The 19,637-nt window shown below is 46.4% G+C and overlaps 1 protein-coding gene across 2 annotated transcripts; it reads right to left on the bottom strand.

Moving 5' to 3' along the window:
* Positions 1-6,370: 6,370 nt before the first annotated feature.
* LOC128730706 (alpha-tocopherol transfer protein-like) lies at positions 6,371-14,755 on the bottom strand. 2 transcript variants are annotated; one of them, XM_053823782.1, is made up of 5 exons: positions 14,611-14,755; positions 8,279-8,475; positions 7,520-7,711; positions 7,035-7,455; positions 6,371-6,967 (listed from the first exon to the last, which is right to left on the bottom strand). In XM_053823782.1, the coding sequence occupies exons 2-5, from the start codon at positions 8,368-8,370 to the stop codon at positions 6,782-6,784; spliced, it is 891 nt and encodes a 296-aa protein (XP_053679757.1). In that variant the 5' UTR covers positions 8,371-8,475; positions 14,611-14,755; the 3' UTR covers positions 6,371-6,781. The 2 variants fall into 2 exon arrangements, with proteins under 2 accessions (XP_053679757.1, XP_053679758.1); XM_053823783.1 differs by lacking the exon at positions 14,611-14,755 and having other exon boundaries at positions 8,279-8,591.
* Positions 14,756-19,637: the final 4,882 nt, after the last annotated feature.

Consider the following 19,637-nt stretch of genomic DNA (forward strand, 5'->3'; position numbering starts at 1 on the left):
AGTAAAGCGGAGCTTTCGCAGCTACCCTGACTGATGGAGCCCACGTCAAGTGTGTCAATCGAGCCGCGCGTTGGAGAAGGATGATATACGGGCGATATTAATTGATTTTTTACCTCTTACTACATTGGCGCTTGCTGTTGTCAGTAAGGGATTGTGTTATGCTCGCCCTCTGTCTGCACAGATTCCCTTCGATCGAGTGGCCTCTTCCAGCCCGGAAGAGATAGAGTTGGCTGAAATTAAAGCAAACCTGCAATGCTTCCAACTGATAGAGTCCCCAGGGTGAACGGGAAACGATTAGCGTGGCCTTGCGATCGAGAGCCACTAGGCGCCTCCATTAGCGAGACTGTCGAGGACCTCCGCGTCTCTTGTTCGCCCCGACAATGCGATTATCGACACGAGTGGTGAACCGGGGGGTTCGCGGGGTTCAGTTTTTAGGCAAACAAAACCCAAAACCACCATGCCTCAAGCTAAACATGCCAGCGCACGAAACGAGTCAGGTGGGGTGAGTTAGAAAGTTTTCCCGAACGTGGCTTCAATGACAGGCGAACGTTATGGTGCGCCACACTCACGTCAGCTGACGTGTCATGTACGGTGTTAATGGAAAACACGTGCTCGATCGGATGGAAACGGCTATTTTTTTTCACCCTTAATTAAACTTTACTGCAATCAATTATTGCTGCCAAGTCGGTGGGCTTTCAAAAATGAATGAACCGTCTGTGGCCGGGCGTGTAAAAGCATATTTTCACTCTCCACTCTTGTTCCCGATAACGATCATCGTCTATCACAACTGCGTCGGGTTGTGAGTACGTGTACCGCTCCTTTCCAGCGCGTGTCCATCCTTCCGGCCGGCAGTGTCGAGCACGAACCGCAAAACGATGCCCATTAATTTCCCTCGGCACATAAATAACACCCCTAAATAGTCCCGAAACGAAGCCGAACAGGACGCAATGGAGACGCAGTGTGACAGTTTAGGCGATAGTGGGAAAATTAATGGAGCGATGCAGCTGCAGCTGCAAATTGGAAACATGGCCCTGCGGGCATCCCCATCAACTGTGGTTATCAACGCAGGCGGGTGGATTGCGTGGGTTCCATAACCCCGTTGTTGGAAGTTATTTAACGCGATGTAATACATGGTTTCCTCTTGCAAGGAGGCAGTGATTCGCAGACCTATACTCGAAGCACTACTCACCTGATCGATTTGCGCTGCGCCCTCTGAATGTCTCCGAATCTACGCGAGCGTGTCTCGTGGCAGCGGGTGTCCTAGAAAAGCGCCATCACTCACGGTCCTCCACGGGGAGATAAAATTCACAGCAACGACGGCACTTATGCTAGCCGCGATAGTTCGGTTCAGACTTTCAAGCTTAATCGCCGTCAAGGCACACGACCACCACACCAAAAAAGGAAAAACTCAACCGAACAAAAGCAAAAACGAAGCATGAGAATCCCGCACGAAATTGCACTATCAATTGCTGCTCGTTCGCCGGTGTCACACTAGTGCTATTTCCGCTGCCCTTCAACTACTGCTGCTGAGCGCAAGCCTTCAGCCTTCACCTGCCTCGTGAATGCTCGTGTCAGAGCATCTTCTCTCTGGTTACGGTGTGCTCGCTTCTGTACGCTCACTCAACGTTGCACTCTCGCAACCGTCACCATGCAAACGCACATCGGCGATCGAAGGTGGCTGTGTTTATTTTCCCCTTTTCTTTCGATCTCGATGCCACTTTTTGGAAGCCTCGTATTGGGTGAAACAGGGTGGGTTTTTCGTTCCACCCGCTCAACACTGGCTCGAGCCCGGGAACGGGTTCACTGTGATGCGCCCGCTCAGCGTTTATGCATCTGCGTTCACGTGCCGATCGGTGCATCCACAGGAAGGAATGCTGCTGCTGCTGAATATGCTTCGTTCACACGCGCACACGCACATACCCACACATACACGGTCACGCACACACGCACTGCCGCAATGGTCGAGCTGTTGTTCCGCTCTTCGCAACCGGGCCTACTGTTGGGCTCTGCAACAAAGCACAAAGATGAGTGATAAATGCCGCCTAACTTGCTAGCGGCAGCCTCCAAACTTGTGTCCAATTCGATCATGGCATCTCTGTGATTCATTAGAATAAAAAATGAGACCCCTTTGCAAGCCCCAAAAAAATGAGCAGGATTTTCCGAGTGCGAATGGGTGATCTTTTATCATCCTACACCTTCTCAATTTTTGCATTTATCGTTTGAACAAAGGAGCCCCTAATTATGAGCAAGAGCCTAAGAGATAGCTTCATAAAAAAGAAGCCTCCACATTGAATATCCTCCTGCTGGGGCAAACGAGGAATAAAAAACTCTCACCCCTAAATCTTGAAGCGGTAAAACCTTAAACGTTACAAACTCCCTACCAAATGCAGTGAGTGCGATAGTTGTTCACGCTCAAACGCCATCACGGCCCCAATTTCTACGGCTCTACCCACGGGATGGCTAGCCACAAACCGGCTCCTCGCCTGAAATACCGCAGCGAAGAAGCGTGTGCAACGACACCTCTCCCATCTGCATTCGCACGTCTCAGAACCTCACACCGGAACCAGAGCTGAGGTGGAAAACTTTTAATTAACTTTTATTTCGCCTGTTTCTGTACTTCGGTTTGGTGGTCGCGATAGGACCTCTTTTAATGGCTGCCTCCTCCCAACTCTTCCTTTCGGTTGGGGTCTTGTGCGTGTTTTTTCTCTGGCAAAGTACTTCCGTTCATCGTCACTTCGCAGCAAGATTTATCACTTCCAGTTGAGGTTGAATCGTTTTTTCTTGCACTAATTTTATCGTTTGCTCCCTCTCACCTTAGTTTGACATCTGTATCTCTCGCAGACGTACACTATTTGTCTCTCCCTCTCGCGTTTGCGTTGTTCAACAGTGTCCTTAGCGCAATCATCATCTCTAGGATCGCGCTCGGAAACTGGCTAACCGTTGCCAATGCATTCTCAAACTGCGGAGCATCCTTGTTTGCGCAAAAATTATCGCCTACACGAGACGTAAGGGACTACAGAAATTCTTCTACAAAGGAGATGCCAATCCGACTGCATTAGACTCCGCTACTAGTAACTCTGCGAGAAGACTTTCGCTCCAGCCTCTACCAGGTTGCTGGTTGTTGCTTCAGGTCACTACTGTTGCGGCTGCAACTACCGACCACCTAGCGCTACTGTCCCATTTCCCGCAACGATTTTCCCCAATCCACCACCCATCCTGGTAACGTTTCCTCTTGACCCGCCAACCCACCACGCACACTAACACTGACGTTCGGTTGTGCACTTGCTGAGAGTACGCAATTGTCACGCATCTGCACTGCACTCACACACACGTGCACGCACGCACACATCTGCTCGTCGTGGAGCTTTTTCGGTCTATCGCCATTGTGCTCCCATCCTTGGCCCTTTTCAACGCGCCACAACAACGTACGTACACATCGGAGTAGGCCGTGCTCACTACCACCACAGTTTGGGTGGATGTGGCGTTCGCAAAAGCAACCGCGCGCCGTTCTGGGTCAAAAAGCACAGCTTACTCCAAGACGGGACGTCACTTTTACAAGATATTATATGTTCCACTAGAAAAAATACAGTAGGCTCGTTAAGGCTCGGATCGAAGCCACTCTGATGGGTGCAATGGGAGCGCGTGTGTGCGTGCGCGCGTGTACGAGTTGGTATGGGGATGTTCACGAGCAAAGGCGAGCTCCTGATTGTCCCGGAAGGATCAGGACGATTCGAAGGGTGCGATTGAGCGCGAAATGTAGACCCCACTTTCAGCTGCCCTTTTGGGGCTATTTTCGTTTCAATTCTTCCCAGCAGGCGGCCCTTGTAGTAGAGTGAGGCGCAGCACCCTTAACAACGGTCCTACGGTACCACCAACACATACGAGCGCGCACTCAAACACTCATGCATTCGCCAGGGGGGAACGATCGGACTTTTTCATTGAACGTATGTAAACTTTCCTGCTTGCTGTGTTTTCGTTTTGCACTATTTGACTAGAGTCTAGCCCGAAGCTTCACAAGGGAAAACCTCATTTTCACTACACCACGAACGATCAAACTGAACAAACTGTCTTCCATGTGACGGATGGGAGGAAAAGTGGCCCTCCGACGGTGGGGTTTTCCTCCCGTGCTGTTCGCAATTGATTGATTTAACAAACTCGAACCGAGCGCAAGGCACTGCTGGCTCGACCGTTCGTCCTGTGACCGCGGATTGTGCTTCTGCTCGTATCTTTTCACACGGTCCTGCTACAAATAAATGGGGCTATCGACAAGTCTCTCCCTGCGTCTACCAGGCGGGACGTCGATATAGGCGACACAGCGACAACCAGTTGGAGCTGGACGAATTTGGGTCACCGCTCTACGCACCACTGGCCACTGGAACTGTGCAACTCTTTCTGAGACGTTGTCTCGGTTCGGGTGCCCGAGAGCAGCCCAAAGAGCCAAGAGCCTTTTTCGCCCGAGGACACCCGAGACGGGGTGGCCAGTACGGTCACGGTGTTATGCAACTGCAGACAGGGCAGCCCGATGCCTAGCTCGATAAAGCGCTCACGCTCAAACTCCCGCTTATGGTACTCTCCTCGAGCGCTGGAAATTCAGACGAATGGACATTTTCTCACAACTCCCCCAGCTATCTCGCCCACTCCAGCAAGCTTGAGCATGGCTGTTCGTCCCGTTCCAGTCAGAATCGTTTTTATTTCAATTCAACATTGAACGAAAGCTTGCATGCGTTTTTCGGTGCGTTGCTCGTGTGAAAGGGCCTTTTGCGCATGAGCGCGCTGTCAGGCGCTCATGAGTACCAGTGGAAAAATATACAGCAGCGGGATCTCATCACGGCACTCGGCAGTGAAGCTTTTCCTACAGGGTGTCTCGATGGAGTCCGCCTGTCCGGTTGGTTTGGATTCTCCATCCGATTCACTAGATAGATGGTTAATAAGCGCAAAGATCGAATGTGAGTCATCATATTTTTCGTTTCGGAAAATTGTGTTCTTTCTTCTGTGGGATTTTCGAGTGGCCGACCACCATCGTAACACACCACAAGGTTTGATAGGGTTTAAAAACACCAGTCGGTACCAGCGGCAACAGTTGATTTGCACTCGAATCGCCACTTTTGGCCTGTTCACATTAATTCATTATAAATTATGTATGTTCTAAAGCACGCCCAAAGTAACACAAAACCACCCTCCCATGGGGGGTTTCTGCGAGGTAAAGGCAAAATTTCTATCGTGGTTTTTATTTCCTTTTCTCCGTGAACGATGATTTGGCGAAATAGCACCGGCTAAATAAAACAAAAAAATAGCCAAACATAACCCACACTATAACGAAAACGAAAGAAAAACACGATACGAAACCGGACGAAATATTCACATCCGCCCAACGGTTAAGCGGGTCGGGATTTAGTTTAGCAACAAATTGCCCCTTAACTGCTACCGTCCAGGCCAGCCCGTGGTTGGGGTTTCCACGTTTTTTTTTTCCTCTTTCCGTCGCCCTTTTTGTGATTCGCAAACTTTTTCTCCATCCTCCCACCGCTGGCACTAGCTGGAGCAAAGAACGGAGAGTAAACCAACGGGTAGGGTTAGGGGAAAAATTTAGGGGGAAATTATGCCGACAAAGTGGCCGAGTCGGTTTGCGTACGAATGGAAAACCGTGCCAGAAAAACACGATTAGACTTTTAATCAACAGCATCTACGCCATTAAGAAGCGGGTGGCAGAGGGTTGAAAATACAGACTGGAGCGGAAAGAGGTGAACGAGAGGTGATAATATCTCGAACTAAGGACAACGAGAGTGCAGGAAACAGATAGAAAGAGAAAAGCATAGGTAAAAAACAAAGAGAGAATCACACAACTCAGTACGATTGTGGGTGGTATCGTGGGACGATGTGTTTTGATGTTAAATTACTTCAGGTACACGACCAGCAGCCATACGAGCGCCAACGTACTTCAAAGAGACACGTTCTGGATAATCGTAATAATGTGCGTGGCGGCCTAATGTAGATAAACATTGCAAAGTTTGCATAATTTAGCAATTTTCTTGCTGCATACAAGATTCCATTGCAGTCAAATCAACTTCGGGTCCGTTTAATAAAAGGATGATCGAGAGTCAAAATGGACTCATTTTTTAAATCATAGCACAGCAAAATAAATGTCATTTCACCATAAACAGGGAAAACCCCTTCGTAACTTTTCTGTGTCTTTTCTTTCTTTCTTGTAATTATATGAATGTGAGTAACTAATTTGTCGTGAACAATCATTAGATTATTGTACTTGTAACATGGTTTTTAGTACTAAGTGAAAATATGGATCATGTTTATTGAATAAACATTTTACTGAACAGTATATTCAAACATATTCTATACGCCTTTTGTATCTGAGTAACTTTTGCAATTTCTTAGCATTAACACTGAGAAATAATTCAATGGAAGCTTTATGAAAATCCGTTTTCTAATTATTACACGAAAAACAGTACATCTGCGTTGTCCTTGTTTCATTGCCTTTATTTACAAATCCAACTAGAACGTGGTTCCTACCGCGGGGCCCCAAATCAGGCCCTCGAAGAATAGATACAGACAAAAACACATTCAAACCGACCTTACGATAAGCGATCAAAACAAAAAACACACGGATATAAGCCCGGATACGCGAACGTAGTGGGTAGTGCAAGAACGGCACAAGAACTGTCGTCGGTTCGGCGCAGTTGAGCTTCCCAAGCTACTGAGTCCGCTAAACCCCGATAATATCACTGTGACCTGTTGCGGAACGATGCTATTCCAAGAGAGCTGCTCTGAACTAGTCGATCTCTAACCCCCGGAACGCCTTGACCGGTGGTTTGATCGCGGTGGAGCTGGTGCCCTTCTGCTTAGGAGCCTCCTTAAGTGCGCAAGAATCCATCAGCCACTCACGGAACTCCGTCTCAAGACGTTTCTTTTGCTCAGCATGCATCGTGGCTACCTCATCGAACGGACCACCAAAATCCTATGAAAAGATACGTGCAGCGGCTCAGATAGCGGACATTTCCCTAATTAAAGCTCTTCATACTAACCTTCGGTAAGTATTCCACACCGACGATCTCCTCCGGACCGGCGGTCGTGAACTGCAGCAATCCGAGCAGTTCCGACTTGATGAGTGGCTTCACCAGAGCCATCACCTGGTTGATGAAGGAGGCCGTGTGAACGATGTAGATCTTCTTCAGCCGCACCGGATGTGCATCCTGAATATAGCTCATGAAGACACGCAGCGGCCCGAACTGGACTCGCGCCAGATGTCCTAACCGAACTCCCTTCATGTCGAAGATGACAATGTAGCCTTCCATGATACCGTCTACGCTAATCTGGGCGTCGTTGAACATGCAGAAGGACTTGACTGCCTCGGTGAAGTTCATCTTGGATGGGTCGGTATCCGAAAGTCGGTAGTACAACAGCCGGTAGCCGTCTGGGGTCGTCCTTGGCAGCGCCACCATGTGCCTATTGGAAGAGCGTAGATTGATATTACCACTACCGAATACAACCTGATTGAGGGTTCACTTACGTGGCGTTGAGCGTCATCTGCACGCCCGCTCCCATGATATCCCGGTTGTCAAATATTTCGGGCGAGTTCGCGTGGATCTGTACGTACTTCTGGAGCGCCTTCTTCGCGTCATCTACGTTCCAGAGACAGGCGTGAAGGAAAAGGTGAGCATGGTTCTTGGAAAAGCTTGGAAACCGGGGTTGATCCTTAATCCTGTGTTCCATTAAACAATACACATTAGATTCAGTCAATTAGGCTGTTAGACTGTCTACATCATATCTAAACAAACACCGAGCAAACAACTCTTGAAACATTTTTATCCTTGCAAAACGTACAATTTTACTACATTCCATCTACTTGCAAACGTACCAAGTGCTGTGCAATCTTAACTAAGTGTTGCAAATGTATTTTCAGAGCCCACCTTATGTACTTTTTTTGGACTTTTTTAACAAAAACTAACGCGGTTCTATTTGTGCTGGTGATTTTCTCTGATTTTCCACAAATACTGTTACTGCGTCTGCTGTGGCACATACTGCCATTAAATAAAATCGCAACGGTTTTCCGAGGAGGGAGGCTATTTTGAATAATTCAGCACACGACCGCGCGATCAATTGGAGCGAAAATGTGACACAAAAAATACCACAAAAATGCGTTTGCTTTGCAATGGCCAGAGGCAGCGAATTGATTGTTTGCCTCAGAACCGACCGGCTACCATCGCGTAGTTCTCATTTAATCAGGCAAATGAAGTCATCAGGGCGAGAGAAATGTCCCATTGCTTACCATTCGTACAACGCATCTACGTTGGCGACGTGCGGCTTGGGTACTTCCAGCGGCTCCGGACTGTCTTTGAAGGGATGTGATAAAGAGGTCATTATTGGCACTGATGGTGGGCTTTCACGGCTTCGCCAAAACAGGGTTCGCTATGCCTGTTACTAGACACCGACACGCACTAGAAAAAGCCCGGAGCTTTCGAGATGCTGCAGAAAAATGAAGTAAAAATATGAAATGGGAAGAATATTTATATAAATCTTCTACGACTGCATTGTTGCTTTCCGCAATTGAAAGGCATTGCTATTGTGTTTAAATTTATGCTAAAAAGTATTTACGCCAGCATAGTATTCTCATAAACTTTTCACCGTCACTGCATTTATGTACCAAAAATTGTTTTTGTAGAAGTCTAAGTATATCAATTAACTGGCAATACATATTTTTTATCAAAACACCTTCACTACACAACAGCAATAAAGCAGCAGGAAAATATTAAATGTCCAACTTTCTTGTTAATTGTTCAATCATTCAAACCGACTAATCATTGTTTCTTTTGATGGCTTCTTCGTTCACGTTTTTGATGTGTAGAAAAACAAACGAACGTAAAAAAACACACAGCAGAAGAATGACCTTGACCATCGAAAACGCAGGCTAGCGTATCGCGCACTCTGAGAAGTTGTCTGGCGCGAACGCTATTGTCGCCTCGTGGGAAAAAAAGATATACAAGATGGGATTTATGTGTGTTCAACTGGCCGTGGTTTTTCGCTGGGGTTTGCCGTACATACATTATCTTGAAGGAGCACGTACATGGATTGTGACGCATCGAGCACTGGCTTATGATTCGAGGGCCTCAAAGCGGTGCAACGATCGAGAACCGTCGTTTTGCTATTCTACTGCTGACTGTCTTCATGGTCGAATGCGAATGTATGGAAATTAAACCAAACAACAAATATTCGCTACCGATTGGTAGGCTTTGAAGTTTTACTTGACGCAAGCTCGCTGAAACATTTGCATTTGGCTAGTAATATTTTATGTCGTCGAAATAAATAGGGTGACCGTTTTGCGCATGTAAGATGATGTGGTCGAGATTATTTTTTCAGCTGGTATTCATGTTACTTGCAGGCATACCGAAGCTCCACTGGAAGCGAAATGCGTTTTGCCATTCCCGGAAATGTACGTGCTGGCCATTTATCCTCTGTGTACTTTTTTAGGCCCACAAATGTTGGTGCTTTAAATTTGTCACATTACGCTGCAATACTAGCCATACACGTTGAGAATATTTCTTGCGAAGGCATTAAAGTCGTTTTCACCGTAACTAACGGGCCTTCTGAGAATCCACTTAAAAGTCATCTTGCACCGTGTGCTGATTGCAAATTTGGATGAGATACCACACACGTTTTTCTCTAGAAGCTGATGTTTTGAACAAAACTTTCAGCAATATTTACCGCGAAAACCAGGCGACTAACGATAAAACCTTCGAATAGCACACTTATTTTAAGAATTTTTCTGTCACCAGCTCTTCAGACAGCTGCCGCCTTACAAGCTTAAGTAAATGCATTCGCCATATCCGTACAAATTTGCATTAATCTCATTATCATTGTTGCAAATCATTGTGCGAAAGATTCCCACCGAGCGGATGTCCACAGGCTTTTGTCCGCTCGATTCGTCAACATTTGGGTAGACATAATTGCTACAATCTAACTCCATCTCTCAGCTAAATGATCATCTGCTGGCAGATTCCACCATTCCATTAGCCCCGAAAGCTCATCCCAGCCGTCAACCGGCCTGAATAATTTATTCACGACGCGCACGAAAGCTCGATTTCATCACCCCGTTACCCACCGAAGGTCACGACCGCTGAAGCTGAGTATCGACGAAGGCATATTCCCATCAGTAAGCCACCTGTTGGCATCAGCAAAGATCGTCACATCAAAGATGTAGGATGCCGTACATAAAAGATATTAAAAATAAAAGACACTTCGCTTAATTGTCATAAGCGTCATAACTTTCCACGCTGCATCTCGCAACACGCTGACGGTGTGGTTCGATGAGACGTCTGTGAGTCGTTTGTACTGGGGAAAACTTTCCATTTCTTCGCATCTCTGAGAAGCTCTAATCGAGTGAAGAGTATGCCTGCTGGGGATGCCGACATAAGTCGTGTTTCTATGCGCTGGGAGGGCGCATAGGAGGCACTAATTCACGCACCTCATGTGAGTGAGTGTGCCAATGGACTTGAGGCCTTCCGTACCCGACTACCAACACGGGAGCATTATGCCGTACATAAAAAGCCTATGGCGAAGGTGTACACCGACCCATTGGCACTGGCACGGGTACTGTCGCGCTAGCAGAGTACTCGTGCATAATAAAATAATGAAGCGCCTTTCATACCCCGTTACGGTTGCCCAAGGTTGCCACGCGACAGAAGACATAAAGACTGTACTGCCAAAAGTCAGTTGAACGTACTCACGATAGTTGTTATGAAAAAAATTAGAAAAATGGCTGCAATTTTCAAATTTTAATTTAAAACAATTCTACTATTGTGCATTCGTACTAATTCAGGGTTTCTTTGCTCAATTCTGAAGCCAATTCACTAGCATACATGCATTTCAAAATTCCATATTTTGGGTTATTCAATTGCATAAAAATGATTAGATACAACAAAAATATCATCGCATTCAACTGGACAAAGCTTCCCGGATTGTTGAACAAATCAAAAAGACATACACAAACATCGTACGAAATATTGGCGCTGGATCAGGATGTGGAAACGTGAGCACGTTCCACTTATGTAAGACAATCATCATCTCACAAGCGTAGTCGGAAAAGAAACTTCGCCTGAAACCGTACCCAAAGTACGCCCTACTCGGTACAACGACAGTACCCAACAGTGCCTCGTGGTGGCAGCAACCAGCGTGTGTGTGTCCTCTTTCGAAGCCTCTCGGAGCGTCCCCTGGCGGGCGCTTATGTTCGGGGTTATGTGAATGCCCTCACACTGCTCGTGATGGCGGGCGCACTTGTCCAAAAATTAATGTTCCGTCGACCCCGCGGATTACGTTACTTGGCGTTGACTCCAGGCCTCGTCTGCTGCAGTCTCGGCGTGTAACGAAAATTGTTCCGTACGTGCGACGTTTCTCTCCTCCATCTTTGCTCGTCGAGGATCCGAGAGAGGCGTTAACGAGGTTATACAATCGCTTTTTTTCTATGTTTTCTTCTTTCGGAGGCCCATATTTCCACAAGTAAGCCAGTTTACCAGAGGCGATAGAGCAGGGGCAAACACTTCCATCTTACACTGGTCGCTTTATATATGCAAATCGATTGCCAGGTTCGAATCTCATTTGCTGTTCAAAATATACCACGCTTAATCGCGTGCTCGATCATTGTGGTTCGTATTGGGTATGTAGGTTAGCGATCATAACTGATCTTAGCGCAAAATAACACCGCTTGGATCAAAGTTGTCGCTATATGCGGGTTTAGTTATTAACAATGAGTTTAGTGAGCAAAGTTCTTCAAAACCTCAAAGCAACAGCATGGGAGTTTAACTAAATATCGTTACGTTGCGCATTCGAGTCGCGTCCAATACGTTGCCTTATAATTTCTGAGTGCATAAACACACCGCAAAGCGTTGAATGATCAACTCTAACAAAAGCTGCGGATCAACAATTCTCATTGCGTCACCAAAGTACTTGATCATCCCCTATTGACTGATCGAGCGAGAGGTACCAGATGTACCTTCTCCACCAAATCATCTCCTTGGCCCGTACCAGATTGACGTAAATCGGCTTACACACGAGCGGTAGAGCGATCACAACGCTCATTCCTCCTTGTAACAGGCTGGTAATGGCCATCGTACACACTCACACGGCCTAGGTATGACCTTGGTTTAAGGTCAGGTATTGAAAAAGGGGTGGAACGCTAATTCGTGCTACCGCGGACGTGTAAGATGCAAGTTTGAGAACAATGTTGCCGTTCATTACCGTCATTAGATCGATTCACATAAAGCTGGATCCTTGGTAGAACAACGAACAGGTTGGGTCATTCTAAACAGGTTTCTTTAATAGCGTGTGCGTTATAATCGCGGGAAGTGGGTTGGTTTTAACTAGCGCTCCACTTTAAGAGTAAGGTCCTGCGGCATTTGATAAGACGCCATTGGAACAACTAGTCAATCGCTCTAATAACAGTGCAATGCAAACTAGGGTGCGTGTACGATTGAAAATCGATAGAGTCAAGGGTGCCAGCCGCGAACGAACCGCTTTACACTTCCAATGTTTGTATTTCGAATAAAAAAAAATCTAAACCGCTCTCTAGAAACAGCCTGAAAAGATGCAGTTGTTGTTGTTTTTTTTTGTCAGAACAAAGGCCAAACAGCGGCACAACAATCGACAACTGCAGCCGGCGTGTAACAGCAACGCGAACCTGAGCATTGACCCACATGCAAGCCTCACCCAACCGACTCAGCCACGCCGGTTCTTTGCAACGAAAGTGAGGTAACATCACGCCCCGTACCACAAAGGTGCAAGGGTGCCGAAACGCGAATGGGGCGATCAGCCGATCGGCGATGATTTCAGCGCCGACATGCCAAAGAACAAGGTTACCCACGGAGCGGCCCTTCGTTGCGATCGTAAGGGCTGCATAATCGCGAGCTAGCTTCTTTATGCGCACTCAAGGTCGTCCTGATAAACTCGAGCGGATGGAATGTGTGCTTTTACGTACGGATGTGTGTGGGGTGTGTTTTCATTTGGTCTTGTTTTGATTTCTGCTATGTTTTTGCACTACCGACCAAGGTTTTAAGGGCGGGCCTCCGACATCGATTGCATCCGATCGGTTTTGTTAGCTAGATTCGATCGATTTCGATTGCAACCCATGTTGGCGTTCTTACTTCCTTGGGGATGCAATCGATGCTTGTTACGAGCGAACCGTTGCATAATTTTTGCGTTCTTTTGGTTACCCTTTCTTAGTACCAATGCTACCCGTGGTAGAGTTATCTGCAGCGGATGTAGCATCAATTGCTTTCCACACCACATGCATATCGGAAACAGCTCGTGCGTTAACAATCATCGGCTTTTCTCAACATTTTGTACAATAAAAAGAGCTTTAAAAAGTTCTATCGAGCTAACATACCCTGTTACTTTGTGTACAAGTGTCGCAAAATAACAATTACATTCCACGGGGGTCATTAGGAAATATCATTAAAATATAACGACTTGCAACGACATCGTACTGGGAGCTTTCACCAATATGTTCGATGAGATGTGGAAGAAAATTCCAATCCAATCCCCCGAAATCGACTCCACAAAGGTGAGAATGAGTTTTTAGAATCGCTAATAAGCTGTTTCAACAAAACCTCATCTGTTGACCCAAACGGGCCAACGAGCACGATTCAGTTCCAAAGCAATTATGCATCACATCTGATAATTGCCAGCAAAATTGGAGAATTGCGTTCACACGAGCTCTCGTTGCGAAAGTAGGTTACAATCGTAATTTGAGTAACATTTTTTGTTTTCTCAGCACGAGAGAAGATGAAACTGATTTTGACATCGAATCGATGATCATCAAGAAAAAACAACATTGCAACAAGTTGAGATTGCAAACGGATTGAAAATTAAAAATCACATCGTGGTGAATACTCGTGCAGGGGTCAATTGCATACAACTGCAGCACTCAGTCATCTTGCATCAATCCGAGGCGTTTCGCAGGGGATTTCGTCGGGTTTTACGCTTTCCTCCACTCGGCGTACTTTGCACCTAAGTTGTCTCGGCCCGACATTGCAATAAAATTATCCGCTGCACTGCAGGCGATTTTCTTTTCACTTGCGTTCACTTTCGCCCTGTCGATTCAGCCATCGCCGAAAGAGCGGCGGATGCAACAGTAGAGCGGAATGACGATAAATATCGTTGCAGTTTCGTGTGCGCAAATGAACCATCGGAAAAGTCTCGCTAGGTCATGCTGGTTTCATTCGATTCGTTCAATCATGAGGATCCGTTGCTTCTGATTTTCCTTCAAAACCTTCGGTTTCCTCGCGTTCAACCTCACACATCTCGCTATTTGAAGTCGGTAGTGGGGTTTCTACACCAGTTACTATTCTTATGCAGTTTGAATGCATTATGAGGGGTGAAAAGCAACCACCAGCACAACGCGACAATCCTGTAGCGAGCTTCCACCGAGCGAAACGAAGATCGCGATCGACGGCTAGCTGAGCGTCTTCAGCTTGGCGTCGGGCAGACTTATCGGTTTGTTCATTGCACTGTTTTTTACGCCACGCAAACGGGAAGGAGTGAAAGTGTACAAAACCCTCCTGCGACACTGCACAATTTGTGGGCTTTCTCCACGGTCCGACCGGCACTTACACGTTTCCCGCGGCCCAGGGAAAATACAATCGCTCTGGCACAAGGCACATGCAAACGTGTTAGGTGAAAAACCCCCCTCTCACATACGGGCACAAATTCACCGACTGACGAGCCACAAGTTGAACGACGCGGTGTTGCTTAGCTGACGGGCGCGATCAAACTGCATGGCGTCTGAGCGGCTCACGCAAATACTGGCTTCGTCTGGCCCGCGCAACCAGTTTGGGTAGTGGGGGCCACGGAAGAAGCCCGCTCGAAAGCTCGTTTCGGTACCAAGGGAGAAGGGCTACGCCGGGTAGGAAGCCAGGCAATCCAGCTGGGCTCGTTGCGAATTCCATGCTTCGTACGCGCGCAACCCTCCGAGCACGTGTGTTGGCATTCCGACTGCGTGGGGATATACGCGTACTCGAATCATGCTATTATTTTCTCGTCGTCACGCGACACCTTTGGTGAAATGCTGCTGCGAAAAGTGCATATATGCGAAAGGAGACGGGTGAGATGCTTTCGATGACGAGTGACCGTCTCAATCTGATTTTCTTTTTTTTTATTGGCTTCAAATTAAACGCTTCAAAAATGTTTTGGTAAATCGCTAGGGTTGCAACAGTAGGAAGGAGTTTTAATAAAATTGATGAGCTGCATCTGACAAACAGCCACGCATCCAAGCTCCTCCAGTCGGAGATTGATTTCTTCGACGTACAATTTTTCTCTTTACGAGTTACTCGAAGGTGTAATGATGCGATCGAAGCGAACGCCTGTTATTATCATTCCACGTATCATTTACAGCCAACATAGCATCATATCACGATACCACGACGCATACACGCGACGCCAGCATCTGCATCACGGGCGGGAATAAATTTAAATCCTATGGATGAGCGAAAAAGCCTCTAGTTTTTGAGGCTTCATGAACGTAGAGCAGAGGAGAGTAGCAGCTGTTGGGGTTTTCGTACATCCTTCGCTTCACCAGCGGCTTGTAGTATGGGAATAAAAACAAACCATATAAGACGCTCCATCAAATCACGAAGCTGTCTCCACGTTTGCTGGTAGCAATAAAGCAGATACGCCCGTATGGTGGATGCGCAACATTTATGTTTCAATTCGAGCAATTTCACAGAACGACCGGGCTTCCGAGTAGACGGTTTCAGGGCCTTTCGAACCGCCGTAAGGAAACAACCGGTCAGGCTTTCCGTACACACTACACTCCCTTCCGCCACACTACACTCCGGTACACTTCCACCAGCTCGCCTGGCAGAAAGCTATAGAACAGTAAAAAGTTTATCGCTTGCACAGCAATGTTTATCGAACAATTAACATCAATTAACAATTTTAATTGACCTTCGCGCGTCGGTTGCGCTTCCTTTTCGGCTTCGGTTTCAAGCGGCCCCATAAACCAAACTAGGCCGAAAGGCCAATGCAAAAATGATGAGGGAGGGTCGGGGAGGAGTGTGAGAAAGCTTGCACCATTCTTTGAAAGAAAAATAAAAAAAATCGCAAATACCGACCATGCGATAAGAAAACGGTCAGTCACAAAAGCAGCCCTTGTTCGTGCACCGAAAGTACGGCGCTTTGTTCTGGTCTCTCCCGCAATGACTCAACCGATTATGATGATACAAGGCTTTCTCGCGTTTGTTTTCTTTGTGGAAACCATTAGTGCGGTTTTATGTTCTCTCTCTCTCTCTCTCTCTCTCACTCTCTTTCTCTCTCTGATTTTATCTCTTTCTCTTATTATTTTTGGTGGAAAACGACTGGCGCAATCGGTGAACTTGAATAGCGAAGTAGCTCGCTTAAGCAATCATTTTTATTCCAGGGACCTAAACTGAAAAGCTTTAAAGAGATTAGCATTTTACATGCTGCTAGTTGCAAAGCTAGTGAAAAGGCAATTGGTATAATTATAATTGATATATGCAATCACGATATATAAAAGCTTTTCACGACTCGTTATACAAACCATAACATGAACCGGAAGTTATTGTACATAAAATACACAAACATTAAATTTAAAATAACATTAAATAACATAATATTGCGTCTATAATGGTCTGAGAGTTACTTATAAACATGTACCTCACTGTAACGGAAGTTACGAAAACGCCCATAAGTATGCAACAGGCTTAGCAACAGCGTTATATTGATTGTATAACACGTGAGTATAATTTAGTTCACAGTACTGAAACTGTTTGCATTGTTTAAAAGTAGTTTAATTATTGAACTATTAAAATCACATTTAAATGTAAAGTCTTGCTTCTTTTCACCCATCAAATATAAACAATTCGAAGGATCATTTAAGTTTCTCAAACAAACAACAGTCAAAACGTGACATCGCCTTTGGCGGATAAACCTGTAAACTTGGCTTAGCCGAAAATTACATGTACGCGACACAATGGCACAGAAAATATACGATGAGTGCGATAAATTTGCGACCTGTTTGGTTCGCATTCGTTGTCCGAAGGAAGCCCAGCAGCATTCGACGAAATAGCAATCGCTTCCGGTTGGGGGGAGGAAATCGTCCCCTCTGGACGTATCTTTGAGCAATAACAGTTTTAATGCATTTCATTTGTCCATCTTATCCCGAACAACTTCGTATCTCATGGATCAAGACTGTGTTCCTAGAAGAGATTAGAAGCCATAATGCCGCTACAAATTGTTCGCTACAATTTGGCCCTATTTCAATTCTATCGCTTCCTTATTTTGCATTGGCCGAACGTGACACCTTAAATCGTACGTGACTAGCATGTATTTTACAAGCGAATCCCGTGGTAGGTCGATTTCTGAATGATCAAAATAAAAAAAAATCACATTCGCAACCAAGTCCTGTTCTATTAGCTTCGACCGAGCTTTGATTCAAATCAAAAGAGGAAGATGGCTTACTCTACCCCGTATTTCCTCTTATTTAAACTAACTGCGCTATAAAAGCTCGTTTAAAGCTCGGCATTCCTGTTTTTTGACATTGGATTGTCCGCAGCCATATGCAAAATAGATGCAACGAAAGTTATGAAACTGCTCCGAACGCGACCGTTGAAGCACTAACAGATAGTGGTCCATCTGTTTTTCTTTTTCTTTTCTTCTCCATTATCTTCATCAGCAACATAAAACGAGCACCGTCGATGGGTTGTGACGAAAGCCATTCCATTCTGCACAGCCGCTAAAATCCCGCGCAACCGGTAGTTAACGGCCGGTTGGTCGCTTTGGCAAGTGAGATTTTCCTTCCCATCGGTAGCCAAACGGTCGTACCAGCTCGTGCACTCAAACATGTCTGCCCTTCTCACACACCACAAGCTATTGCGCGGCCGGTCTGGAGTTGCTGCATTGGCGCTCTACATGGAGCAACACGCCATTAATCAGCATCTAAAAAACAAGAAAACCACAATCAACCCCTCCGGACACGACTCGTGTCCTGGCATGCATTTTGGCGAGCTGGAGAAGAGAGCAACTGGACCACGCCTGAGCCACGGGTGGTGTCAAAGTGTAGCGTTTTCCATGTTCAGGATACTCGGCTTCGTGATCCGGACGTTCCTCCCTCTCAACGAACGGAAGTGAAACAAGTTCTCCCCACCCTCGACTCGACCACGGCTGCCTATCGATTGTTAGATTCAGTTCGGTTCCAACGCTCGCAGATTCAGTTCGGTTTCAACGTTCGCTGGTGTCGCAGTCTATTTCGTCGTCGTCCCCGTCATAGTCCGGGTGTTCCGCCAAGGTGTGTTGCATTGTGCCTCGATGGGACGGGGGATAATTCGGGGCATGGGACTCGCGTGCGGTTAACCGCGTGTTGTAACCGGTGCAGTCGACGCAGTTCGGGGATGGAAATGTGACAGCATCAAAACCGTTGGGAATCGTGACAAGGGTAGAGGTTTTTTTTTATGCGCCGAAGGAGTACGGCGTCGTGAAGCGTCTGTGGCTAAAAATATCGCGAAAAATTTCCGTACCAAACCCATCGACGCAGCGTGGCGATGCGATGAACTTTGTTCGCCAACAAATCGACTCCCCCTTCGAAGAGCATATCGGTGGAAAGTGTGTCCGCGTGGTGTTGGAAACCGGTGCGAATTGGTGTGCGAAATTAATGGGTTTTTTGGGGTGTTTAGGTGGGTGCAAAGGCGGATGCTTACCCCTACTACTCCGTTGACCCGGCTGTCGAATGCATCATGTTTTCCTGCCTGCATTTGTTTACGTTCAGACGCTGTACGAAACAGTACGCACGTTATAAATGGACGCAAAGCAAAACACTCCAAATAGATTAGTTTTTGTTCGCGATTTTGCATATGTCCTTGACCTTTGAGCCACTGTGTAATGGATAAAGCACAGCGAAGGAAAAAAATAGACTATCCGTTTCCACCCCACTTTGCATGCACAAGCTACGCATGGAAAACGCCATTGATTGACCACGAGGATTACGGCTCGCAGAGTTGTTATCAAGATGATCTTGAATATCACATTGCGTGACGCTTCCGCTGGCCTCACATGTGTTTTTACATATGTTTTAATGAGTCGCGGCACTTGTACCACTTGCAAATATTCTGGCTACGAAAAAGAATAGTTAATTATTGCTTGGCGAAATTAGACTGAGATGATTGTACAAATTTAAAAAAAACACACATACACATCCATCAAGCTACATTAACCTTTTGGAGTAGTAATCCACGGCGACGTATGTACGCGAAAGTGGGTCAACGAAGGAAAGTGATAGTTTTCGACCCACTGGCGCCTCCATCATTCTCCGTTCCGCGGGACGCTGCTTCTCGAAGTGCCACATTCCAGTCACTCTTCAATCCTAATTCAACGAAATGTTGTCAAAACACTGTCGAAAGAAGGGTGCGAAAAATCAACACTAACTCATCTTAAGTGTGCGGAGTTTGGTTAACCTGCCATCCGTCAGCAGGCCCACTACCTCGTGTGACCGAGATAAGGCAATGGCTTCGACCCAGCTGATCGGGGAGAAAAGTTCCCATTCGCCAAGACACGTTGCGTTGTGGTGGCTGAGGACCGGTTTTTGGAGAACAGCATAATACCTGCGTTACATAACTTCCGTGTCACCA

Source organism: Anopheles nili, chromosome 2, assembly GCF_943737925.1.
Source record: "Anopheles nili chromosome 2, idAnoNiliSN_F5_01, whole genome shotgun sequence".
Classification (NCBI taxonomy): Eukaryota; Metazoa; Arthropoda; class Insecta; order Diptera; family Culicidae; genus Anopheles; species Anopheles nili.